The following is a 17,639-nucleotide window of genomic DNA, read 5'->3' as shown; positions in this document are numbered from 1 at the left end:
GTACAAGATTTGGAGAAACTTTTATTATTCATTAATATTTTAAATTACATATTAGTTGGTCTATCAAGACTTTTTTTATATTTACTGAGATAAGTCCTCCAATGTGTCATGTTCAAGATTAAGATCGGTTCTCAGTTGGTGTGGTAGAGATTTTTTTTTTTTAAACGTATCTTGTATACAAGAGATATAAGAAGAATTACAGATACTCCTTAGAACAAATGCATTTTTGGTCCATTGAGGTGTGTTTTAATAGTCTGCTGAAGGACAACAAAACATTTTTGCAACTTTTGCTTGTGTACAGAAAGATTACTACTACTAACTTGACACAGTTTAAATAGTTGTCTTATTATAAATTTTTGCAAATGTTAATTTCCTCTAATAATAGACAGTAAGTTTCTTAATAAATTTTTCTTGGTCAGAAGATATGTTAGAGAGAATTGGAGAAAAATCAAACTTGTTATGCTAGGGTTTTTTTTTCAAAGTAATTTATTTCTGCAATAGTAGTTCAAGTCAATAGCTAGTGTGTTTTGGTGTAACTTCGGTAAGGTGTACTGTATTATTTATTTATTGTTACTTTTATTAATGGTATTGGTTATACTATTTAATATATTGAATTCAATTATTTTTTAATTTTATATTTATTATGCCTTTGTATTAGAGGTGGTTTTACAATATTAGCATAACATGTATGTATTTAGAAATAACATAAATCTCCTAAGCTTGATAAACCTTGTGATATATTATTAAGATTATGGCTAAGTAAATTGGTAACAGCAAAGGTACCCCACTGATGATACAATGCATTCTAAACTAAGTAAGTTGAAATGTAAGAAAATGATATTTAGTTAACTATACTGACTGCCAGGTTGATTTTTAGTTTTGCTTCAAGTTCAGAGCATGCCATGATTAGAAATGAATAGTAATTAATATTGTACATTATTCATGGAACAAGACGAGCAGATCAGTGATGACGAGAAACCCAATTGTTGAGAAATTTATATGCAAAAACGGCTCGTTTGGGCTGAGAAAACACTTTACATAGAAGAGCGAACAACGTTTCGACCTTCTTCGGTCATCGTCAGGTTCACAAAGAAAGAGGTAACTGACCGGAAGCTGACCACATGTTTGAAAGGGGGTTGTGTAACTGTGTGTCGAAATGTAGAGGGCGGTATTAGATGGTTGAATATATAATTTTATTTATTATATTAATATAGGTATAAAGGCGTTCCTTTATATTGGTTTATTTATTCAAAAACCCGGCACAAAACTGAGGTCTATACTATGTAAAAACTACACTGACAAACACCACACCAACATTATTTATAAAATACAATGTGATAACTGCCACGACTTCTATATTGGAGAAACAAGTAGAAAAATGGAAACCAGATTCAAAGAACATAAAAAGTCACCTTCACACGTTTTCGAACACTGCAAGTCAAATAAACACAACATAACCATAGAAAACACTCAAATACTAAATAAAGAAACAAACATAAACAAACGTAAAATTAAAGAAGCCTTACTTATACAACAACTTAAACCCAAAATAAACCAATATAAAGGAACGCCTTTATACCTATATTAATATAATAAATAAAATTATATATTCAACCATCTAATACCGCCCTCTACATTTCGACACACAGTTACACAACCCCCTTTCAAACATGTGGTCATCTTCCGGTCAGTTACCTCTTTCTTTGTGAACCTGACGATGACCGAAGAAGGTCGAAACGTTGTTCGCTCTTCTATGTAAAGTGTTTTCTCAGCCCAAACTAGCCGTTTTTGCATATAAAAGATGAGCAGATGATAACAAAGATAACTGTGTCTGTCAACCTCGTTATTTACTACTAATTAGACCTTATTGCCTGTCTAACAATCTGTGTCTCCTTATATGTTTGAAGCCACAATTCCTCTTCTGAGATTATTGTAGTCATTTGTCTCCATAATGTTCTAACCATACATGCATAATTTTGGCATATGGATGGAAGTATTGCCTTCTTGGAAGTGTCTGTCCCCTATCTGGGTATATGCCAAGTATTGTTGGATGAACTTGCTTAATCAGAAGTGATGTTGAAGTAAACTTTGGCATTCAATCTGCCTTATAGAAAGACCAAGAAGCCCAGGACATGCCACAAAAATATGCCCTCAAGTCTTGTTTTCACCACCAGAGGTTTGAACAGTTGGGAACATACAAGAATGGTTATTTATCTTTCTAAGTTTTTCCAAACATGTGTTCTCAATCTAAAAGGTTAATGCATGCTTAATTAGACTTACATTCCTATGTTTTTTTTATACAACTTGAGGGATTATTTTCTTGTTAACTGTATTCATTGGTTTATGCAGTAGTCACCTACTGCTATAGTCCATTTCTTTCAATGTTCCTGTAAGGTATGGTTGGAGATGGGTGTAAACCACCCTATACTGAATGTTTGATGATGGTTGGATGTACCTCCTGTATGACCACCTTTTGTTATGTGTTGAAGCCACAATTCATTTTCAGCAGACTTTTTCCATTGCTAATAGTTCCAAATCAATGATGACTTTAAGTAGCCTATAAATTAAACTGTTTTAATAACTGTGGTGTGGCACTCAATATAGTCCTTCTCTTGAACACTGTAATATCTTTTTCTTTCTCCTTATAATTGAACATACATCTGTCCCTGTCATATGTAGTGAATCAAGAATCACATGATACATCATGCAGTGAATTTAATTTGCATCAGAAACTTGGATTAAGCACAAGTCTGAAGATGTTCTTAGGTTCAAGTAAAGTCACAATTCAATGAGAGTGTAAACACAATACAAAACATTCCATGGCACTTTCTTCCTAACTCTTGAAATGATTAGTGCAACCTGGACAAGATTTTGAGTCATTGATATTTTGATTTCTTATAGTTTGTTCGGAGAGTTTATAGTCAATTCCTTTTCATTTAGATCTTTTTCTGCTAAAACAGAAATATTTTCTTAACATTGCATTAGGAAACATGTCTCCATACCAAGTAAAACATTGGTCACTAAGTTTCTTTCCATTTCACTGTTACCACTCTACAGGACATGATGCACTGACACTACTGCTTTATAAGTATAAAGACAGTATATTTACCAATGTTGTCTAATATTGTATATAGATGCCTATTACATAATACTGTAATTTACTTGGATACACCTGCATGCAAAAATTTATATTTCTCTAGTTAGCACTACTGTAAAGTAAAGTTTGTTCCTGTTCTGTTTCTCTTGCTGCCTTAAGTACAATTTTTCCATACTAACCTAGTTAAGAAAAAATCTAAAACATAATTCTAGCATTAAAAAAAATTCTTAACAACACTAACTGGTCACTCATCAATCTTGATCAGAAAGTGACAGAAGTATTACAGCAAAATAACCTATTTGTACACTTATGTGCTTTTCTTAGTTTGCAATCTGACTTTGTGTAATGACTTTTCATACTTAGATCATTATTTACTTTTATTCTGTAGATATTTGTAGTTTTTGATATACAGTTGTGTTTAAAGTTTAAGCATCATCAGTCAAGAAATTGTTGTAATTCATGCATGAATTAAAAACGAGATCTAACTGAAAAAATTGTTATACTTCAAGTAATATAATTGTTCTTTTCAAAAGTACTATTAGTAATTGCATATAAATAATTACATTAACAATTATGAAGATGCATCCTGCACGGTTTTTATCTTATATGAATGGAATATTTAGCATTGCTCATTCGTATTTAACTTGCTTTTGTACATTTTGATCCTGCATAACATCATATTTGCTTGATTTTTTCAAAACATTTGAAAGTAGTAATTGTAATTTACATTAGTTGTAGCAGTTTTTGTCTCGCTTCTTTGCGATGGACGAGACATATTCGTTTACATTCAGCTTAGTAGTCCTAAGCATGGAATTAAACTAGATAAGTTGTTGTCCTCTTTGTTTTATTGTGAATGAGCCAGTTTGTGGAAGTTTTTTTTGTAGTATGCATGACTGCTTGTTTTCAGAGCCCCCACCCCACCTGACCTCCAGGGATTACTCAGGAAATGGTAAGTTCATGATAAGGAACTTCTGTGAATAATTAAATAGTTAACTTAATGTTCAAAATTTACTGTATAACAAAGGCTATGGCTTTTATGACAAAGCTTTTTTAACTCATGCAAATTTACTAATTTGTGCTTCTTTACAATTACAAACAAGTTTTAACTTATTGTTAGCATTGTTATGAGATGTTAATGGTATAAATGTATAACAGTATTAAAAGCTTGCGTTCTGATGCTGAAATTATTTATTTGTTTTTTACAAACTGATTAGACAAATTTTTGTTTCATGTATATGCTGTCTAATATAATATCCTGTAATCTAAACTTTTACCATTTTTATACCATTTGTGTTCAAACATAAATTTAAAAGTAAGGAGAAAAGAAGAGTCATATTTCTTCCAGGCTTCAGATAATGTCACTTGTTTCAAATTTTGGATCCACTTCTGAATAATATTGAAAACTACAGTGTGGTTTGTTTATAACATAGCTTTCAGATTCTCATCCTTAAGCATTTACACAGATAATTACTGTATCATCTTTCATGTACTTATGCAGTACGTTTTTTTTTTTTAGTTTTTAATATATGTTGAGTGAGTTTTAAATTCTCTTCATGTCGGTGAAGTAAAGAAATTTTCAAGTTGATCATTAATACTAACAACAATATGTATAACAAGACATTTTGTGCTTTCAGAAAATTAGCTGTAAAATTTGTACATGGCATTTCACATAAGTAGTCTAGTCATTTTTGTTCTCCTTAAACATTATTATTAAACTTGTGTGATCACTGAGCACAGAAGGTGTTGCAAAATATTTAAGGCCTCAAATTTCCCTGAACATTATAGATTCGTGTTCATAGTTTTTTATTACTTAAAAAATCTTTAGTAAAGGTTTAACTGCAATTTCTGTAGAGATATGAGATGCAATCTCTTGTGTGATATTATGGTAAATTGTATAGTTGACAGCTGTGAAAGTAATCTCAAGATAATAATGTTTGGATTTTTCTTTTTGTATAGTGATAGGTACCAAGGAAGTCAAGTTATTTTTAGATTTACAAAGAGTCATTAATCTGTATTAATTTTAATAAATTTGTATAAGTTATTTCATTTGCATACTTGGCAGGTTAGTGATGTATTTGTTTTTGTTCTCCTCCATTTTTTATTTTTTCAAATTAAACCAGTGGCCAATAAAGAAATATCAAGTGAATATATTACTTGTGTTTATGTCATAGTGGTGGTTTATGCATATATTTGTCAGCAATATTTTAGGGCTGCAGTTCGTTTCTAAGTATGTAACTTAAAAATAAGCTGTTCAATTTTATACCTGTGCAAATACATCACATAACATAAATATACTATTTCATTAGTGTTAATAGGTGATATCTAAATAAAAATCTGTGAGTTGGCATATACTTTTGACTAATACATGTTCATTTTATGAGTAAACTGTTGCCGTAAAGCTAATTAGTTGAAAGTTAGTGCAAAAATGTACTTTCATACATAACTATTTTATTTTTTAACAGCCAAGGTCAGAGTGGACACAACAGTAAGGTTAAACATTAAGAGAATGATAAAGCATTGTTACATATATTTTCTTTTATATATTTGTGGATTTTTGAAGCCACTGTTTTCCTTTCATCTTCTCTGTTGTGATATGCAAGTATATAGAAAGATGCATACATGTGATTGGCTGTGCTTAGGCACTTTACTGTTTATTGCAGTATCCTATAACTGGAGGTACTTCAAATGCATAAAAATATGCAGAAAATCTGACAAAATTTGAAACAGACATGCTGTGAAATTTGGAAATTCTTGATAATTCTGTAGATTATCTTCATTGTTTAGTATGTGCAATAATAATAGCTTATTATGAATATGTAAATGAAGCAGATGTACCTGTACTAAACAATTTGTGAGTAAACTTTCAGTTTAATGTATTTGTTATTTTGTCACTTAAGTAAAACAAAAGTAGAGAAATTTAATTTATCTGTACATAACAAATAATTTAGAGTAATTTCATTAACAGGTATTTAAAAGTATATTTCTTTTGTATGTCTGATGTTTATCATTACAAAAATAAACATTTCATTATAAATCTTACATTATAAAGCTTGCACTGCTTTCATTTTCTTGCAGCCAATTATATTCATAATATCCTGTAACAAAACTAACGTAACTGACCTCGTTTGTTTATCTTGCTTAAACTATCTTTTTGTTTCTCTCTAAGCTTACCTCCACGCTTGGACAATCTTTTGTTTAATTCTGTTATTCAGTATTATTTTAGTTTTCTCTTGCCATCTTTTTACACTTAGAAGTACATTCCAAAATGGAATTTCAAATAAAGCAAATTTTATCTTTATAACATTGATTTGCCTGTTTATAAAACTACTCTACAAATATATATATATATATATATGTGTGTGTGTGTGTGTGTGTGTGTGTGTAACACATCAATTGAGGCAAAGTCGTGTAGAGTACCAGTGGTTGTCATCAGTATTTTGTTTCTTGTTGATCTCCCTGCCTTTTATCATATTTAGAGTCTGTTCATTATCTTGATTAAATTACTATTCTAGTGTCTCCTCCACTTCCCCCACCACCACCTGAACATGAAGGAATATGCCCTGAAGGTTACATATCACCTTCACCTCCAGCATTTTTGCAACCTCAAAGAAGTTCAGCTGATCTAGACTGGGCACCTAAAACATACATAGAAAAAGGTGAGATGTTTATATTAGGAACTTGTGTAAGTTCAGTCAAAAATTAGATCTGTTTGTTTGTTGATCCTAACTTTTGTTTTCAGCTTCTTGTATCAAGTCTTGTATTTTTATTATCATAAGTATTCCCCTCCCTCTTTATCCCAAAAATGTAAAACGTTTTCTGTAGGGAATCTCCGTTTTATTATGCTGGCTAGAGACAGTTACGAATGCATTGATACCTAGATGTTTTAAAACCCAATGACAACTCAGGTCTGAGTACCTGTGCTTACTTCTGATATTTACTATATTGTTTCGTCAATTTAGTTTTAAGCTGAATTATTTTTAATGCTGATAGGTGACTCAGATTTGCTGAGAAATAAAAACTTCATTTATTATAGATGCACTAGTATTAAATTATAGAAATTCCACAGTTTATTCTCCTAGGAATCTAAGTTTCTTATCTCAGTAATAAAATGACTAGGCCTTTTGTCAGCCTTATTATTGCTACAGAGCTGTTTATTTTACACAATTTTTGAAGAGTCAAACACATTGACTTGAGAACTAAGTGTAAAAGTATATAAATTCTAAACTAAAACAGTGTTAGTAAAGCCACTCACAGGTCATCTTATCTCTTTTTAGTAATTCTGACTTTCATTACTTATTGATTAAAATTGAGAATTGTCAGTTACTAAGACACTCAGTTCACCATGATTAATTGTAATTTGCATGATCAACTTTTGACTGATTGAGGCAGCATTCACTTCACTCAAAACACTGCAAAAGTGATACATAGAGATGAGCTTGTAAACATAACAACAGTGTTTTGAAAACCAACACAACACTTTAAATCTTTTTAAAAGAAACAGTTTAAAAAATAATAATCACATACTTCTGGCCACTTTTGTGCTTTACAAAGGTCTATATCTACTGTACAAAGATTTTTAACAGATGGAAAGAAAAAAGTTAACCATAGGCTGAGAACTTTGATGGAAAGACAAAATAGTTTGATTTGCTCTATGAATTAGCATGTAAATTAATATCAGAAGAAAATATTAAAAATTATTATACAAATGATATATTTAAAATTACTTAATGCTAATATTTAGTTTGGTTGCTTTTGACTTCTCTGTAACATTGTGTCACAAAGTTTGGTGTAATTTGATTCTATTTTTCTTGAAGCTGTGTACAGAAGCTTGCTTTAGTACAGTGGATACTCTTGTCAGCCATGGAAGCTAGCAGATCTCAGGCCTGTTCTATGAGGTTAACATCTGTTGCAGTGGCCATACCAACTGCTGGAGATCTCCTCAGCTTTCTTTCTTTGTCAAATAAACTCAGTTTCTCCTGGGTCACTATTTTCTTAAAATACAAAATTCTCCCCAGTTACTTCTTTATAGGGGGTTATAGCATGTTGATTCGTGATTCCATGGATTTTGTGAAGATGATCAACACCACTTGCAAATGTGGTCTGATCCATAACAGAACCTGCATACTTAACTTGTTGGCACCTTTCATTAATTCTTTGAGAAACATACTGTATGTGGCACAGAAGACTCAGAAACAGGCCTAGGATACGTTTCGTAGGTATCCCACATTCTCGAACCACATCACTTTCCAGCAGGCCTATGCACGTGCTTGGCATGTAAGACATCAAAGCCAGAAGACATCTTCTATCACCAGTTCCAAAGTTATATGGGACAAGATGTGAAAAGTCAGCAGGCAATATAATTCTGTCCTCCTCTCAACCTTGCTCTCTGATGGCCAGGAAGTAGCTGATACTCTAAGTGAAAGCTTTTCCAATCAAGAGTCAAGCAGAGCAGTCACTTCTTATATTTCAAGCTGATTGTCTCTATGACTACAATCGCTCCTTCACACTGGTGGAACTCAAACTGGCCCTTCATCAGTTGGACCTGGTGATGTATGCTTTGAGATGCTGCGCCATCTATCTCCTACTTCTCTTGCTATTCTTGTGATTGTTTTTAACCAGGTCTGGCAGGATAATGTTTTTCTTGATGCCTGGTTCCAGGCTATTTTTTCACTTTTCTCTAAGCCTGGAGAAGGATCCCAAGATTCCTTCAAACTACTGTTGAATTGCTTTGATGAGCTGTCTGTGTAAGATGCTAGAGAGATGGTTAATGCTTGTCTTGTTTGGTTCCTTGAATTAAACAGTCTCCTCTCGCACACACAGTGTGGGTTCCATCACAGTTCTCCAGCATGGGCCACCTGATTCAACTTGAAACATCAATTAGAGAAGCCTTTCTCAAATGACAACATTTTGTATCAATATACTTTGACCTTGAGACTACATGGAGGTATGGCATTTTGTGAGACCTCCATTTATATGGGTTATGTGATAATTTGCCCATTTTTATTAAAAATATTTTAATGGACAAGGTGTGACACTTTCCTGTTCTTTTCTGCAAGAAGTTGGAGTCCATCAGGGCTCTGTTTTGAGTGTCAAACTTTTCAGTATAAAGATTAATGCCATCACTGAGCTCTATGTTGACGACTTTTGCATCTCATGTCAGTTGTTAAACATGAGGTATATTGAGCAGTAGCTACAGACTACCCTCAATCGTTTACTGAAGTGTACCATAGTAAGCGGTTTTAACTTTTCTCTCTCTAAAACCGTTTGCATGCACTTTTGCCACCAATGGGATTTTCACCCTGATCCTGAACTTGTGTTGATGAAGTTGTGGTTCCCTGAGACAAAGCTTTTATGGCTTATCTTTGACCATAAGTTGACCTTTACACCACACATCAAGCAGCTACGAGTCAAATCTGCAAGAGTTGTGAACATCTTCTGTGTCCTTTCTTCCACCACATGGGGAGCAAATTGATGTTCTGTGCTAAAGCTATATTGTGCTCTTATTTAATCAAAATTAGACTATGGGTCTCTGGTCTATGGCTCTACCAGGACCTCGGCCTTGAAGATGCTGAACCCCATTCATCATCAGGGATTTCTGCACTTCCAAAGTCCAGAGCTTGTATACAGAGTCTCGTGAACCTCCTCTACACCTTCGTCGTTTGCAACTGTCTTTACTGTATGCTTCGAAACTTCGGTCCTTACCACAGCATCCCACATGGGGTTGTGTTTTCCTTCCTCAGTGGGCCATGCTTTTTCAGAACAGGCAATCTGCCATTGCTCCTTTTGGCCAGTTGGATGAATTGGGTCTGTTAATGGATAATTGCTGTATCCGCTGGTCAGCCCATTTCACCATGGTTTATTACAATCCCCAAATGTGGCCTTTCTTTAAGTGATCTGAAAGAAGCTGATACTCCTGATTGGGACTACCATCTTTTATTTGCTGAACATCTTTCGAACTATTCTTCCATTTCAATTTATACAGATAGTTCAAAATCAGGTGACTCTGTGGGCTCTGCCATGGTTTGTTGTGGTTTGGTGGTTGTGCACAGAATCCCCTTTACAGTTTCTGTGTTCACTACTGAACTGTATGTCATTTCTCATGCCCTGGATCATGTAGAAGCTAAGCAGTACTCAAATTGCACTACTTATAATGACTGGCTTAATTCTCTTCTGACCCTGTAATCACTTCACGTTTGTTCTTGCCAGTATTCAAAACTGACTAGCCCATTTCTCTTTAACATTTCCTTCTATCCAGTTTTTCTGGCTATCAGGCCACATTGCTATTCATGGGAATGAGCTTGCCAACACAGCAGCCAAATCTGTCTGCTCTGGTGCTATCACTGCTGTGTCTGTTCCATACATGGACATATGGTGGTTATTCAAGGCTCGGCTCCATGCCATTTGGCAGTTGAATTGGAGTGATCAACATGAAAACAAGCTTTTCCAAATAAAACCCTCTAGTGGACTTTGGCCCTTTCTTCTGTAAGGATCAGAAAGAGTAAGTTGTCCTATTGGTCACAGTTTTGTAACTCATCGTTTTCTGTTATCTAGGATTGATGCACCAATGTGTTGTCTGTGTCACAATAAGCCACATTTTACTGTCTTGCTGTCATTATGACTTTCAATGACGGCACCATTTTAAACATGTTTTATCACCAGGTTTATCCATGACGTTGTTCAGTGTCATTGGCGATGGTGACACTGTCCACCTTTCAAATGTTTTTAGTTTTTAAAGGCCATTGATCTTTTTAATGCTATTTACATTTTTAGTTTATAAATTAGACTTTTTAAATTTTTTTTAATGTGATTCCTGCTCCCTGCTAGTAGAGTGGTAAGTTTACAGATTTACAACACTAAAATCAGGGATTCAGTTCCTCTTGGTGGGCTCAGTAGATAGCCTGATGGGGCTTTGCTATAAGAAAAAAACAAAATATGATTCCTTTTTAAGAATTAAAGTACATCTAGTTCGATGTGAAATGAGAAAATGGCCGTAATGTCAAATAACTCGAAACCAGGACTGGAAAGGTCAACTTCAGATGTCTAATGTTGTTGTTTGAACTGACCCGTTAGTCATCCTGGCGAGCTATAATAATTAAAATTATGCTACAGAAAGTCCTTTACAATTTGTTACTATAGTTTCTATCTTACTACTGTAAATTAGATATAAAAGTTGGTTTTAATGCTATTTATGTTTTTAATTCAATTTGTTTTTTTTTTACCTTGGTTCCTTTTTTATGAATTTTAATAATTCTATTTTAATTTTATCCTTTTACTGGATGTTTAATACAGATAGCCTTGTTGCTTTGTGCCGTAAAATGCCAAACCAACCAACAAACATACACGTATATTCTCTGGCAGGAACTGCAAAGTTCACATTTATGTAAAATTTTTGAGACTGTACCTCTGGAAGTTTTTTATGCATGTGACTTGTAAATGTTGTCATCAAGACATTTTTGTGGTTTTTCATTCATTCTTGAGTGAATTAATATGTCAGTATCTAACATTTCTTTCTTTAACAATGTATCTGTTCAATGTACTTGGTGAACAGCCAAGGTATCTTTCAGTTTGGTGCAGATACCCTAGTTGCTTTGCACCATAAAATGCCAAACCCACCCACCCATCTTTCAGTTCTTCTTTAACTTCCTTATAATCGTGTATAGATTTTATTCTGATTCTATCAACGAATGTTAATTCTTTCTGTTTTAACATTTTAATAGCAGCCTCATGGCATAATAATTGTACTGGATGATATTTTTGAAAAAAACAAAACAAATCACCCCTTATATACTCGCATGTAGCTGCATAACACACTGAATGTGAAAATCTCAAGTGTTTATCCAGGTTGAATAGTACAGAAATTAAAAGGAGCTATATGTAAACATTTTGCACCACTTTGTATTTAGAGCAGCTTTTAAAAAAGTGGGTGCAGTTAATTATTTATAACTAAGTGTAGCATATTAAAATCATGAATAAAAGTAAAAATACAGCTAATTTACTTATTGTAGTGCTTTTTTGACCATTTGAAGTCTCAATGGTTTTATTCCATCGGCACAACCAATCAGAACTGTACTACAGGAGCAATGGAGTGTTGTAATAAATTTGTACAGTAATTTATATTACATTATTAACAATGAACAGTCAAGTAAAATAAAATGAAAAAGTAGGACTGCATTAGAAACAGCAAATCAAAACCTCTGACAAAAGTAAAAAATACTGCACAAAAGGATCTGTAGGGTACAGTTTATAATGTAGGATATAAAATGTACCCTAGGTTTTGAAAGTGACTGCACATGTATTCCCACTGTAATACAGGTCTTATTTCGACAGTCACCTCCAAAACCTAGGGTGCATTTTATATTCTGCATTATAGCCTGTACTCTGGGGATCCTTTTGATTTGTGCAGCATTTTTTTATTTTTGTATGGGCTTGTTTTTGTTTATTAGGAAATATATAAATACATACACATACACACTTCCATTTCCTTAAAGTTACAAATTGTACATTTACACAAGAAATACATTTATGTATTAAATTTTGAGCTTTATTCAGTAATGTATAGTTAGTGTATGAACTATTTGAAATAGGGTTTAACAAAATTTTGAACTTAAACTTACCTGAAATAATTTGTACAGGTATATTATTTTTCTTTCTATTTGTTGTACAAGATAAGTAATTAGTTTAAGGTTTAATAAAAGTTACTTTAATAAACAACCTCCTCCTCAAATGAATGATAGGTCCAACAATTCGACTTACTTCATGTATGTCGTTGATTGTGTAAAATGTAACAACTTGAAGCTCACAATTTGTCTACTTAGTGTATGTATGTTGATTTTCTTCAATATCAGCAGTAATAAAATCTAAAAGAAATTTTTAAAAAGCATATGTGTTTATAAAATATGACTATCTTTGAAATAAAATTCTCAAAAATTATGGGTGTATTTTTTTAAATATTTGTTTACTAGATAGCATAAAACTTCTAAGATATATTTTTAGCCTTAGAATAAAGAATGATTTTAAAGTATGTAAATTCTGTGTACTGATTCAGTTTATACTGCATTGTTGTCTTTTCTTTTGTTTTCAGTTATCGCTATCTATGATTATATGGCAGACAAAGATGATGAGCTATCATTTACTGAAAATGCTTTGATTTTTGTAATTAAAAAGAATGATGATGGATGGTATGAAGGAATTTGTGATGGAATTACAGGTCTGTTTCCTGGAAACTATGTGGAACCATGTTTGTAAATTAACTGAAGCAGTTCTCAAAGTCAGTATTCTAAAACATTTACAGCATTTTTGTACATTTACCTAATAATATTGTCAAGTGATTTCCATTGATAATTTTTTTCTAGTGTTATTCTTCAAGAGTATTAGAATCATTGTAGATACACATCCTGTCTTCTGATTACCAGTTATATGTTAAAGTTTTTCTGTATGGTTATATGATTTCCAAATTGTTGATGATATTTCAGAGTTGGGAATATGAGGTGTTTGATGGTTTTATTCTTTTGATCTTTTTTTCCAGTTTCTACTGAACTTCAATACATATGAAAGCTATTAAACATTAACACCTAATGGTCATGTTATTTTTAAGATAAACAGAACAAACCATATAGACTGTCTAAATAGTATGAGCATTTAAAATGTCTTGTTCTGATATGACTACTAGTAAATACATTTCATACTGTACATCTCTGACCTTTTACATTGGTGTAATTGCATTTACCATCTTTTAGGATTCTTAAATATATCATTTACTAAAAAGATATTTCTTAAATATTTAGAATAAATGATATTCTCAGTGTACTAAAAGTGATGTATATGTGATCTTCTATATTTTTATGATGGCATAATTACTAAAGAAATTGCATGTGGTGAGGCCTAGCCTGTTTGGCCTTGATGATACATTGTTAACCTTTAATAAAATAGAAATGCTAAGAAATAATATATGTGTGTATTTATAATTTATTCATTCACCTTGATGAAGTTCTTCTTGCAAAGAAACCAATTGAAGCAAAAATGGCAAGTTATAAGAAATATTCTGTTTAAATAAAAAGTATGAAAGTGTTTCTGTATAATTTCCTGGTACAGAATTATCAGTTTAGAATTTTTTACTGAATTGTGTAAAATAAGTTGTAGTTCATTAGTATAATGACACCTTAAAATGTAAAATTTAAAACATAAATTAAACTGTATAAAAATCATTACTGGTTTAGATTTTTGTGTAATAGCAGTTTAAATAGATTCATGGAAACAAAGAAAGATAGCAATAAATATATTTTTGGTGTCTACACCATCAACTGGTCCTGTTATCAGGAAAATAGTGTTTAAAAATATTTTTTTTAATTACTTGAAAATTAAGTCTATATCTTTTAACACAGAACTCATGATAATAAACAACAGCCATTTAAAATTTTTGAGGAAGAGATAAGCCAGTTAAAAATGTGGAGGGTTTGTGGGAATTCTTTTAATATGTATGTTTGTAAAGTTACGTATACAGGCTTGTGAACATTCACTAATGAAATAATCACTTGTATATGAGCAAACTTTGATTGGTACTGCATTGATGTTTTGCTTCAAGACGGTTACATTTATTGTACTGTTTTTCATTCGCATGGTGTTGGATAAAACACATTCTGTATTAGATAATGTACTCAGTTACAGTGTAAGGTAAGATTAGAGTGTTGTCATAAGTGAAAAGTCAGTTCAAAACTACTTGTTCATGCAAGTGTTATTTGAGCACTCTAAACTGATCTAACTAGCAGTACTTTCAACACTAATATTATTTTAAATTCACAAGGGCAAACGTACATACTTTTGATTAACCAGTTTTTAACTGTGAAAATAAGGATTTTACAATTATTTATTAGATTAAAATCCTTCATTAACTGTTGTAATTATTAGGTGGATTTATTACCCCTATCATGGAACCTAGTTACAGTTGTTTTGGACTTTTTGGTTTTTAAACAATCATTTAACATGTGGCATTTATATGTACCTACCTACCAACCCTTTTGTAGTTTGTTACATAAAATCCCTCCAGTGGTGCAACATTATGTCTACAGACTTACAATGCTAGAAATTGTGTTTTGATAGGTATCCATGGTAGGTAGAGCACAGATAGCCTGTTGTATAGCTTTGTGCTTAACTTCAAACATAAAAAAAAAAAAATGAATTTTATCATTTTTATTATAGATTAATTTGATTTGTTAATGTATTTTTAAGCAGCATTTGAATCAAAATGGCTTGAGAATATTTTGTTACCTGCTTAAACTGAAGATGTGTTTATATTTTGTATCTAAAGAATATGATGAAAACTAGAGAAAGCACTTGAAGTTAGTGTCATAATAGAGGAGCTCAACCATTATTTGGGACATTTGAACCCTTCAGTAAAGCATGGGCATTCTATACTAATATATATTATGAACAGTAATTCTTCATATAAGATTTTAAAAGAAAATAAACAATATAAAATATCTTAAGATATGTTGTATATAGTTATGAAACTTGGTAAACAGAAATAAATCTAATATATCTATGTCTAAAAAATATAATAATAAGTTGTGGTTTTCAAGAAAGATATCACCTGAATTTCATTAAGACATTTTGACTGGATAGAATATTTTTATCCATTTGTTTTTAAGTGATTCTGTTTGAGCAAGTAAAATCAACTTAATCACTTGTTAAGCTAAATATTGTGTATCTTTTGAAACACTTTTTCTGTCACAATATATTTCATAGGCTGTAATGAAAAATGGAAGATAAACTTTATCATTATTGGAGCTCATTTTTTTGTAGGTAATAACTTATTTAAGGTTATTTTAAATGTAGGAAAACATATCTTTGGGAGTCAATCAAATATCCTTCTCTTAACAATACAATTTGGCATGAAGGAATTTCATCAGGCATTCTAATCAAATTACAAAAAATATACCCATAACAGTAACATATGAGTAATACAGGTGTAACTGTTGGTGCAGTTATATATTTGGTCAAGCACTTTATGGTAATTAAATAAATAGAAATCAGAATATTTTGATTTACATATTTATTTTAAAACACTCTAGATAATTATGTATAAATCATGTTGGCCATATATATCTGTTTTATATCTTAGTAAATGAATAGTTAATGTGTGCTTTATGCAAGTTGTGCATATCGTCAAGTTTTGCAGGAATTGATTTATAAACAGACAACTTTCACTTCAAAACCTGTTGGTAACTAGTTAGTATCACAACACATGTTCTGAGTATTAATTCTTTACATGAAATTTCAAAAAAATAAACAGTATAAATAACATAGTTTTTGATGATTCATCACAACAGTCATTAGCATAATAAATTTTAATTTTTTTAATAATGTAGTGATTGTTGGTGACTCAGTGTAGACTTACCGTCCTGTGTGTGACTTCCCATGCATAAAGTTCAAGTTCTATTTGTACAACTTTCAAAAAGCAATACATTTAAATAAAGTTATGGCTTAATAAGCTTTTAAAGTCTTAATTGGCAAGTTTCTTATTCAATAGAACTTTCTCTTTTTTTTAAATAAATCTAATAATATTGCTTGAAAAACAAGTATTACTACAACACTAGGTGTAATGTAACCTGTAACAGTTCTTTCTTTATATATTATAATGCATTTCCAACTGTTAAAAATAAATCTTAAACTTCACATTGTATCATAGCTGTTCATAAGGATACAAACTCTGCTATATTCTGTACTGCCTGTTCAATCTGCATGTTTATTAGTTTATCAAAGTTTTCTAACTTTGTTTGAAAAACGAAAGTTTCAAAAAATAATTGGTTATTGATGTGGTTGAAGAGTATTTAAGATGTAATACCTTTCACATTCAAGTATACAACTTTCATCTTTATGCTCGTATATTTTATTTTGAAGAATGAAAAAATATGTTTAGGGTTTCATAGGGTTTTTGCTTAAAATCAAAATTCTTCAGTTTTATGTGATTTTTCATTTTGTTGTTCTTGTTTAAATAAAATGTCTCATGCAACATGCATAATTTTGCTTATGTTTCTACTGTGTTTTCTGATAATCTTTATGTAGGAAAATCTATAACCTCTTTCTTTAAATCACTATTTTTTTAGAATTCTTTTTCAGATATTCAGCATGTGATGATCCATTCTCATTCTGAAATTGTGTTGTTATAATTTCCTGAAACTTGGAAGTAACAAGTTTTTCACAATTAATTATACTTTGTTTCTCAATTATTTTCATTACACACCTGGTAACTGTAAACCACTGTTTGACATGCCCTTGATGGTCCTTTTTTATACTTACCAAAACTTTTGCTCACATTTTCAACATAGGTTGTTTTTCCTGCTGTTTCCTATAGTTTTATGATTTATTTTGTAAGTTCACTCCCCATTCAAGACCTTTTATATCTTTGTTGAACTTTGATTCTCTTAAAATACCTTCACAGATCAGATTAAATTGCCATCAAAACTTCTTGCTTCCTTTGGACTTCACTTATTTTAATCTAGTTGCTTTTCAGGTTTTACTTCTGAGAAATGCTTTAGTTTCTGTG

The 17,639-nt window shown here is 31.6% G+C and overlaps 1 protein-coding gene across 3 annotated transcripts in view; it reads left to right on the top strand.

Moving 5' to 3' along the window:
* LOC143232772 (abl interactor 1-like) overlaps positions 1–15,884 on the top strand; it is a 32,743-nt gene extending 16,859 nt beyond the window's left edge. For 2 of the 3 annotated variants that reach the window (XM_076468612.1, XM_076468613.1), the window contains exons 5-7: positions 4,005–4,046; positions 6,610–6,753; positions 13,179–15,884. In XM_076468612.1, coding sequence (XP_076324727.1) covers positions 4,005–4,046; positions 6,610–6,753; positions 13,179–13,342 — 350 coding nt within the window. In that variant the 3' untranslated portion in view covers positions 13,343–15,884. The remainder of the gene's footprint in view (positions 1–4,004; positions 4,047–6,609; positions 6,754–13,178) is intronic. The other variant, XM_076468614.1, reaches the window with a different exon arrangement.
* Positions 15,885–17,639: the final 1,755 nt, after the last annotated feature.

The sequence above is a fragment of the Tachypleus tridentatus genome, chromosome 11 (genome assembly GCF_004210375.1).
Source record: "Tachypleus tridentatus isolate NWPU-2018 chromosome 11, ASM421037v1, whole genome shotgun sequence".
NCBI lineage: Eukaryota > Metazoa > Arthropoda > Merostomata > Xiphosura > Limulidae > Tachypleus > Tachypleus tridentatus.
Note: the sequence above shows the minus strand (reverse complement) of the source record. Positions and strands in the feature narration are given on the sequence as shown.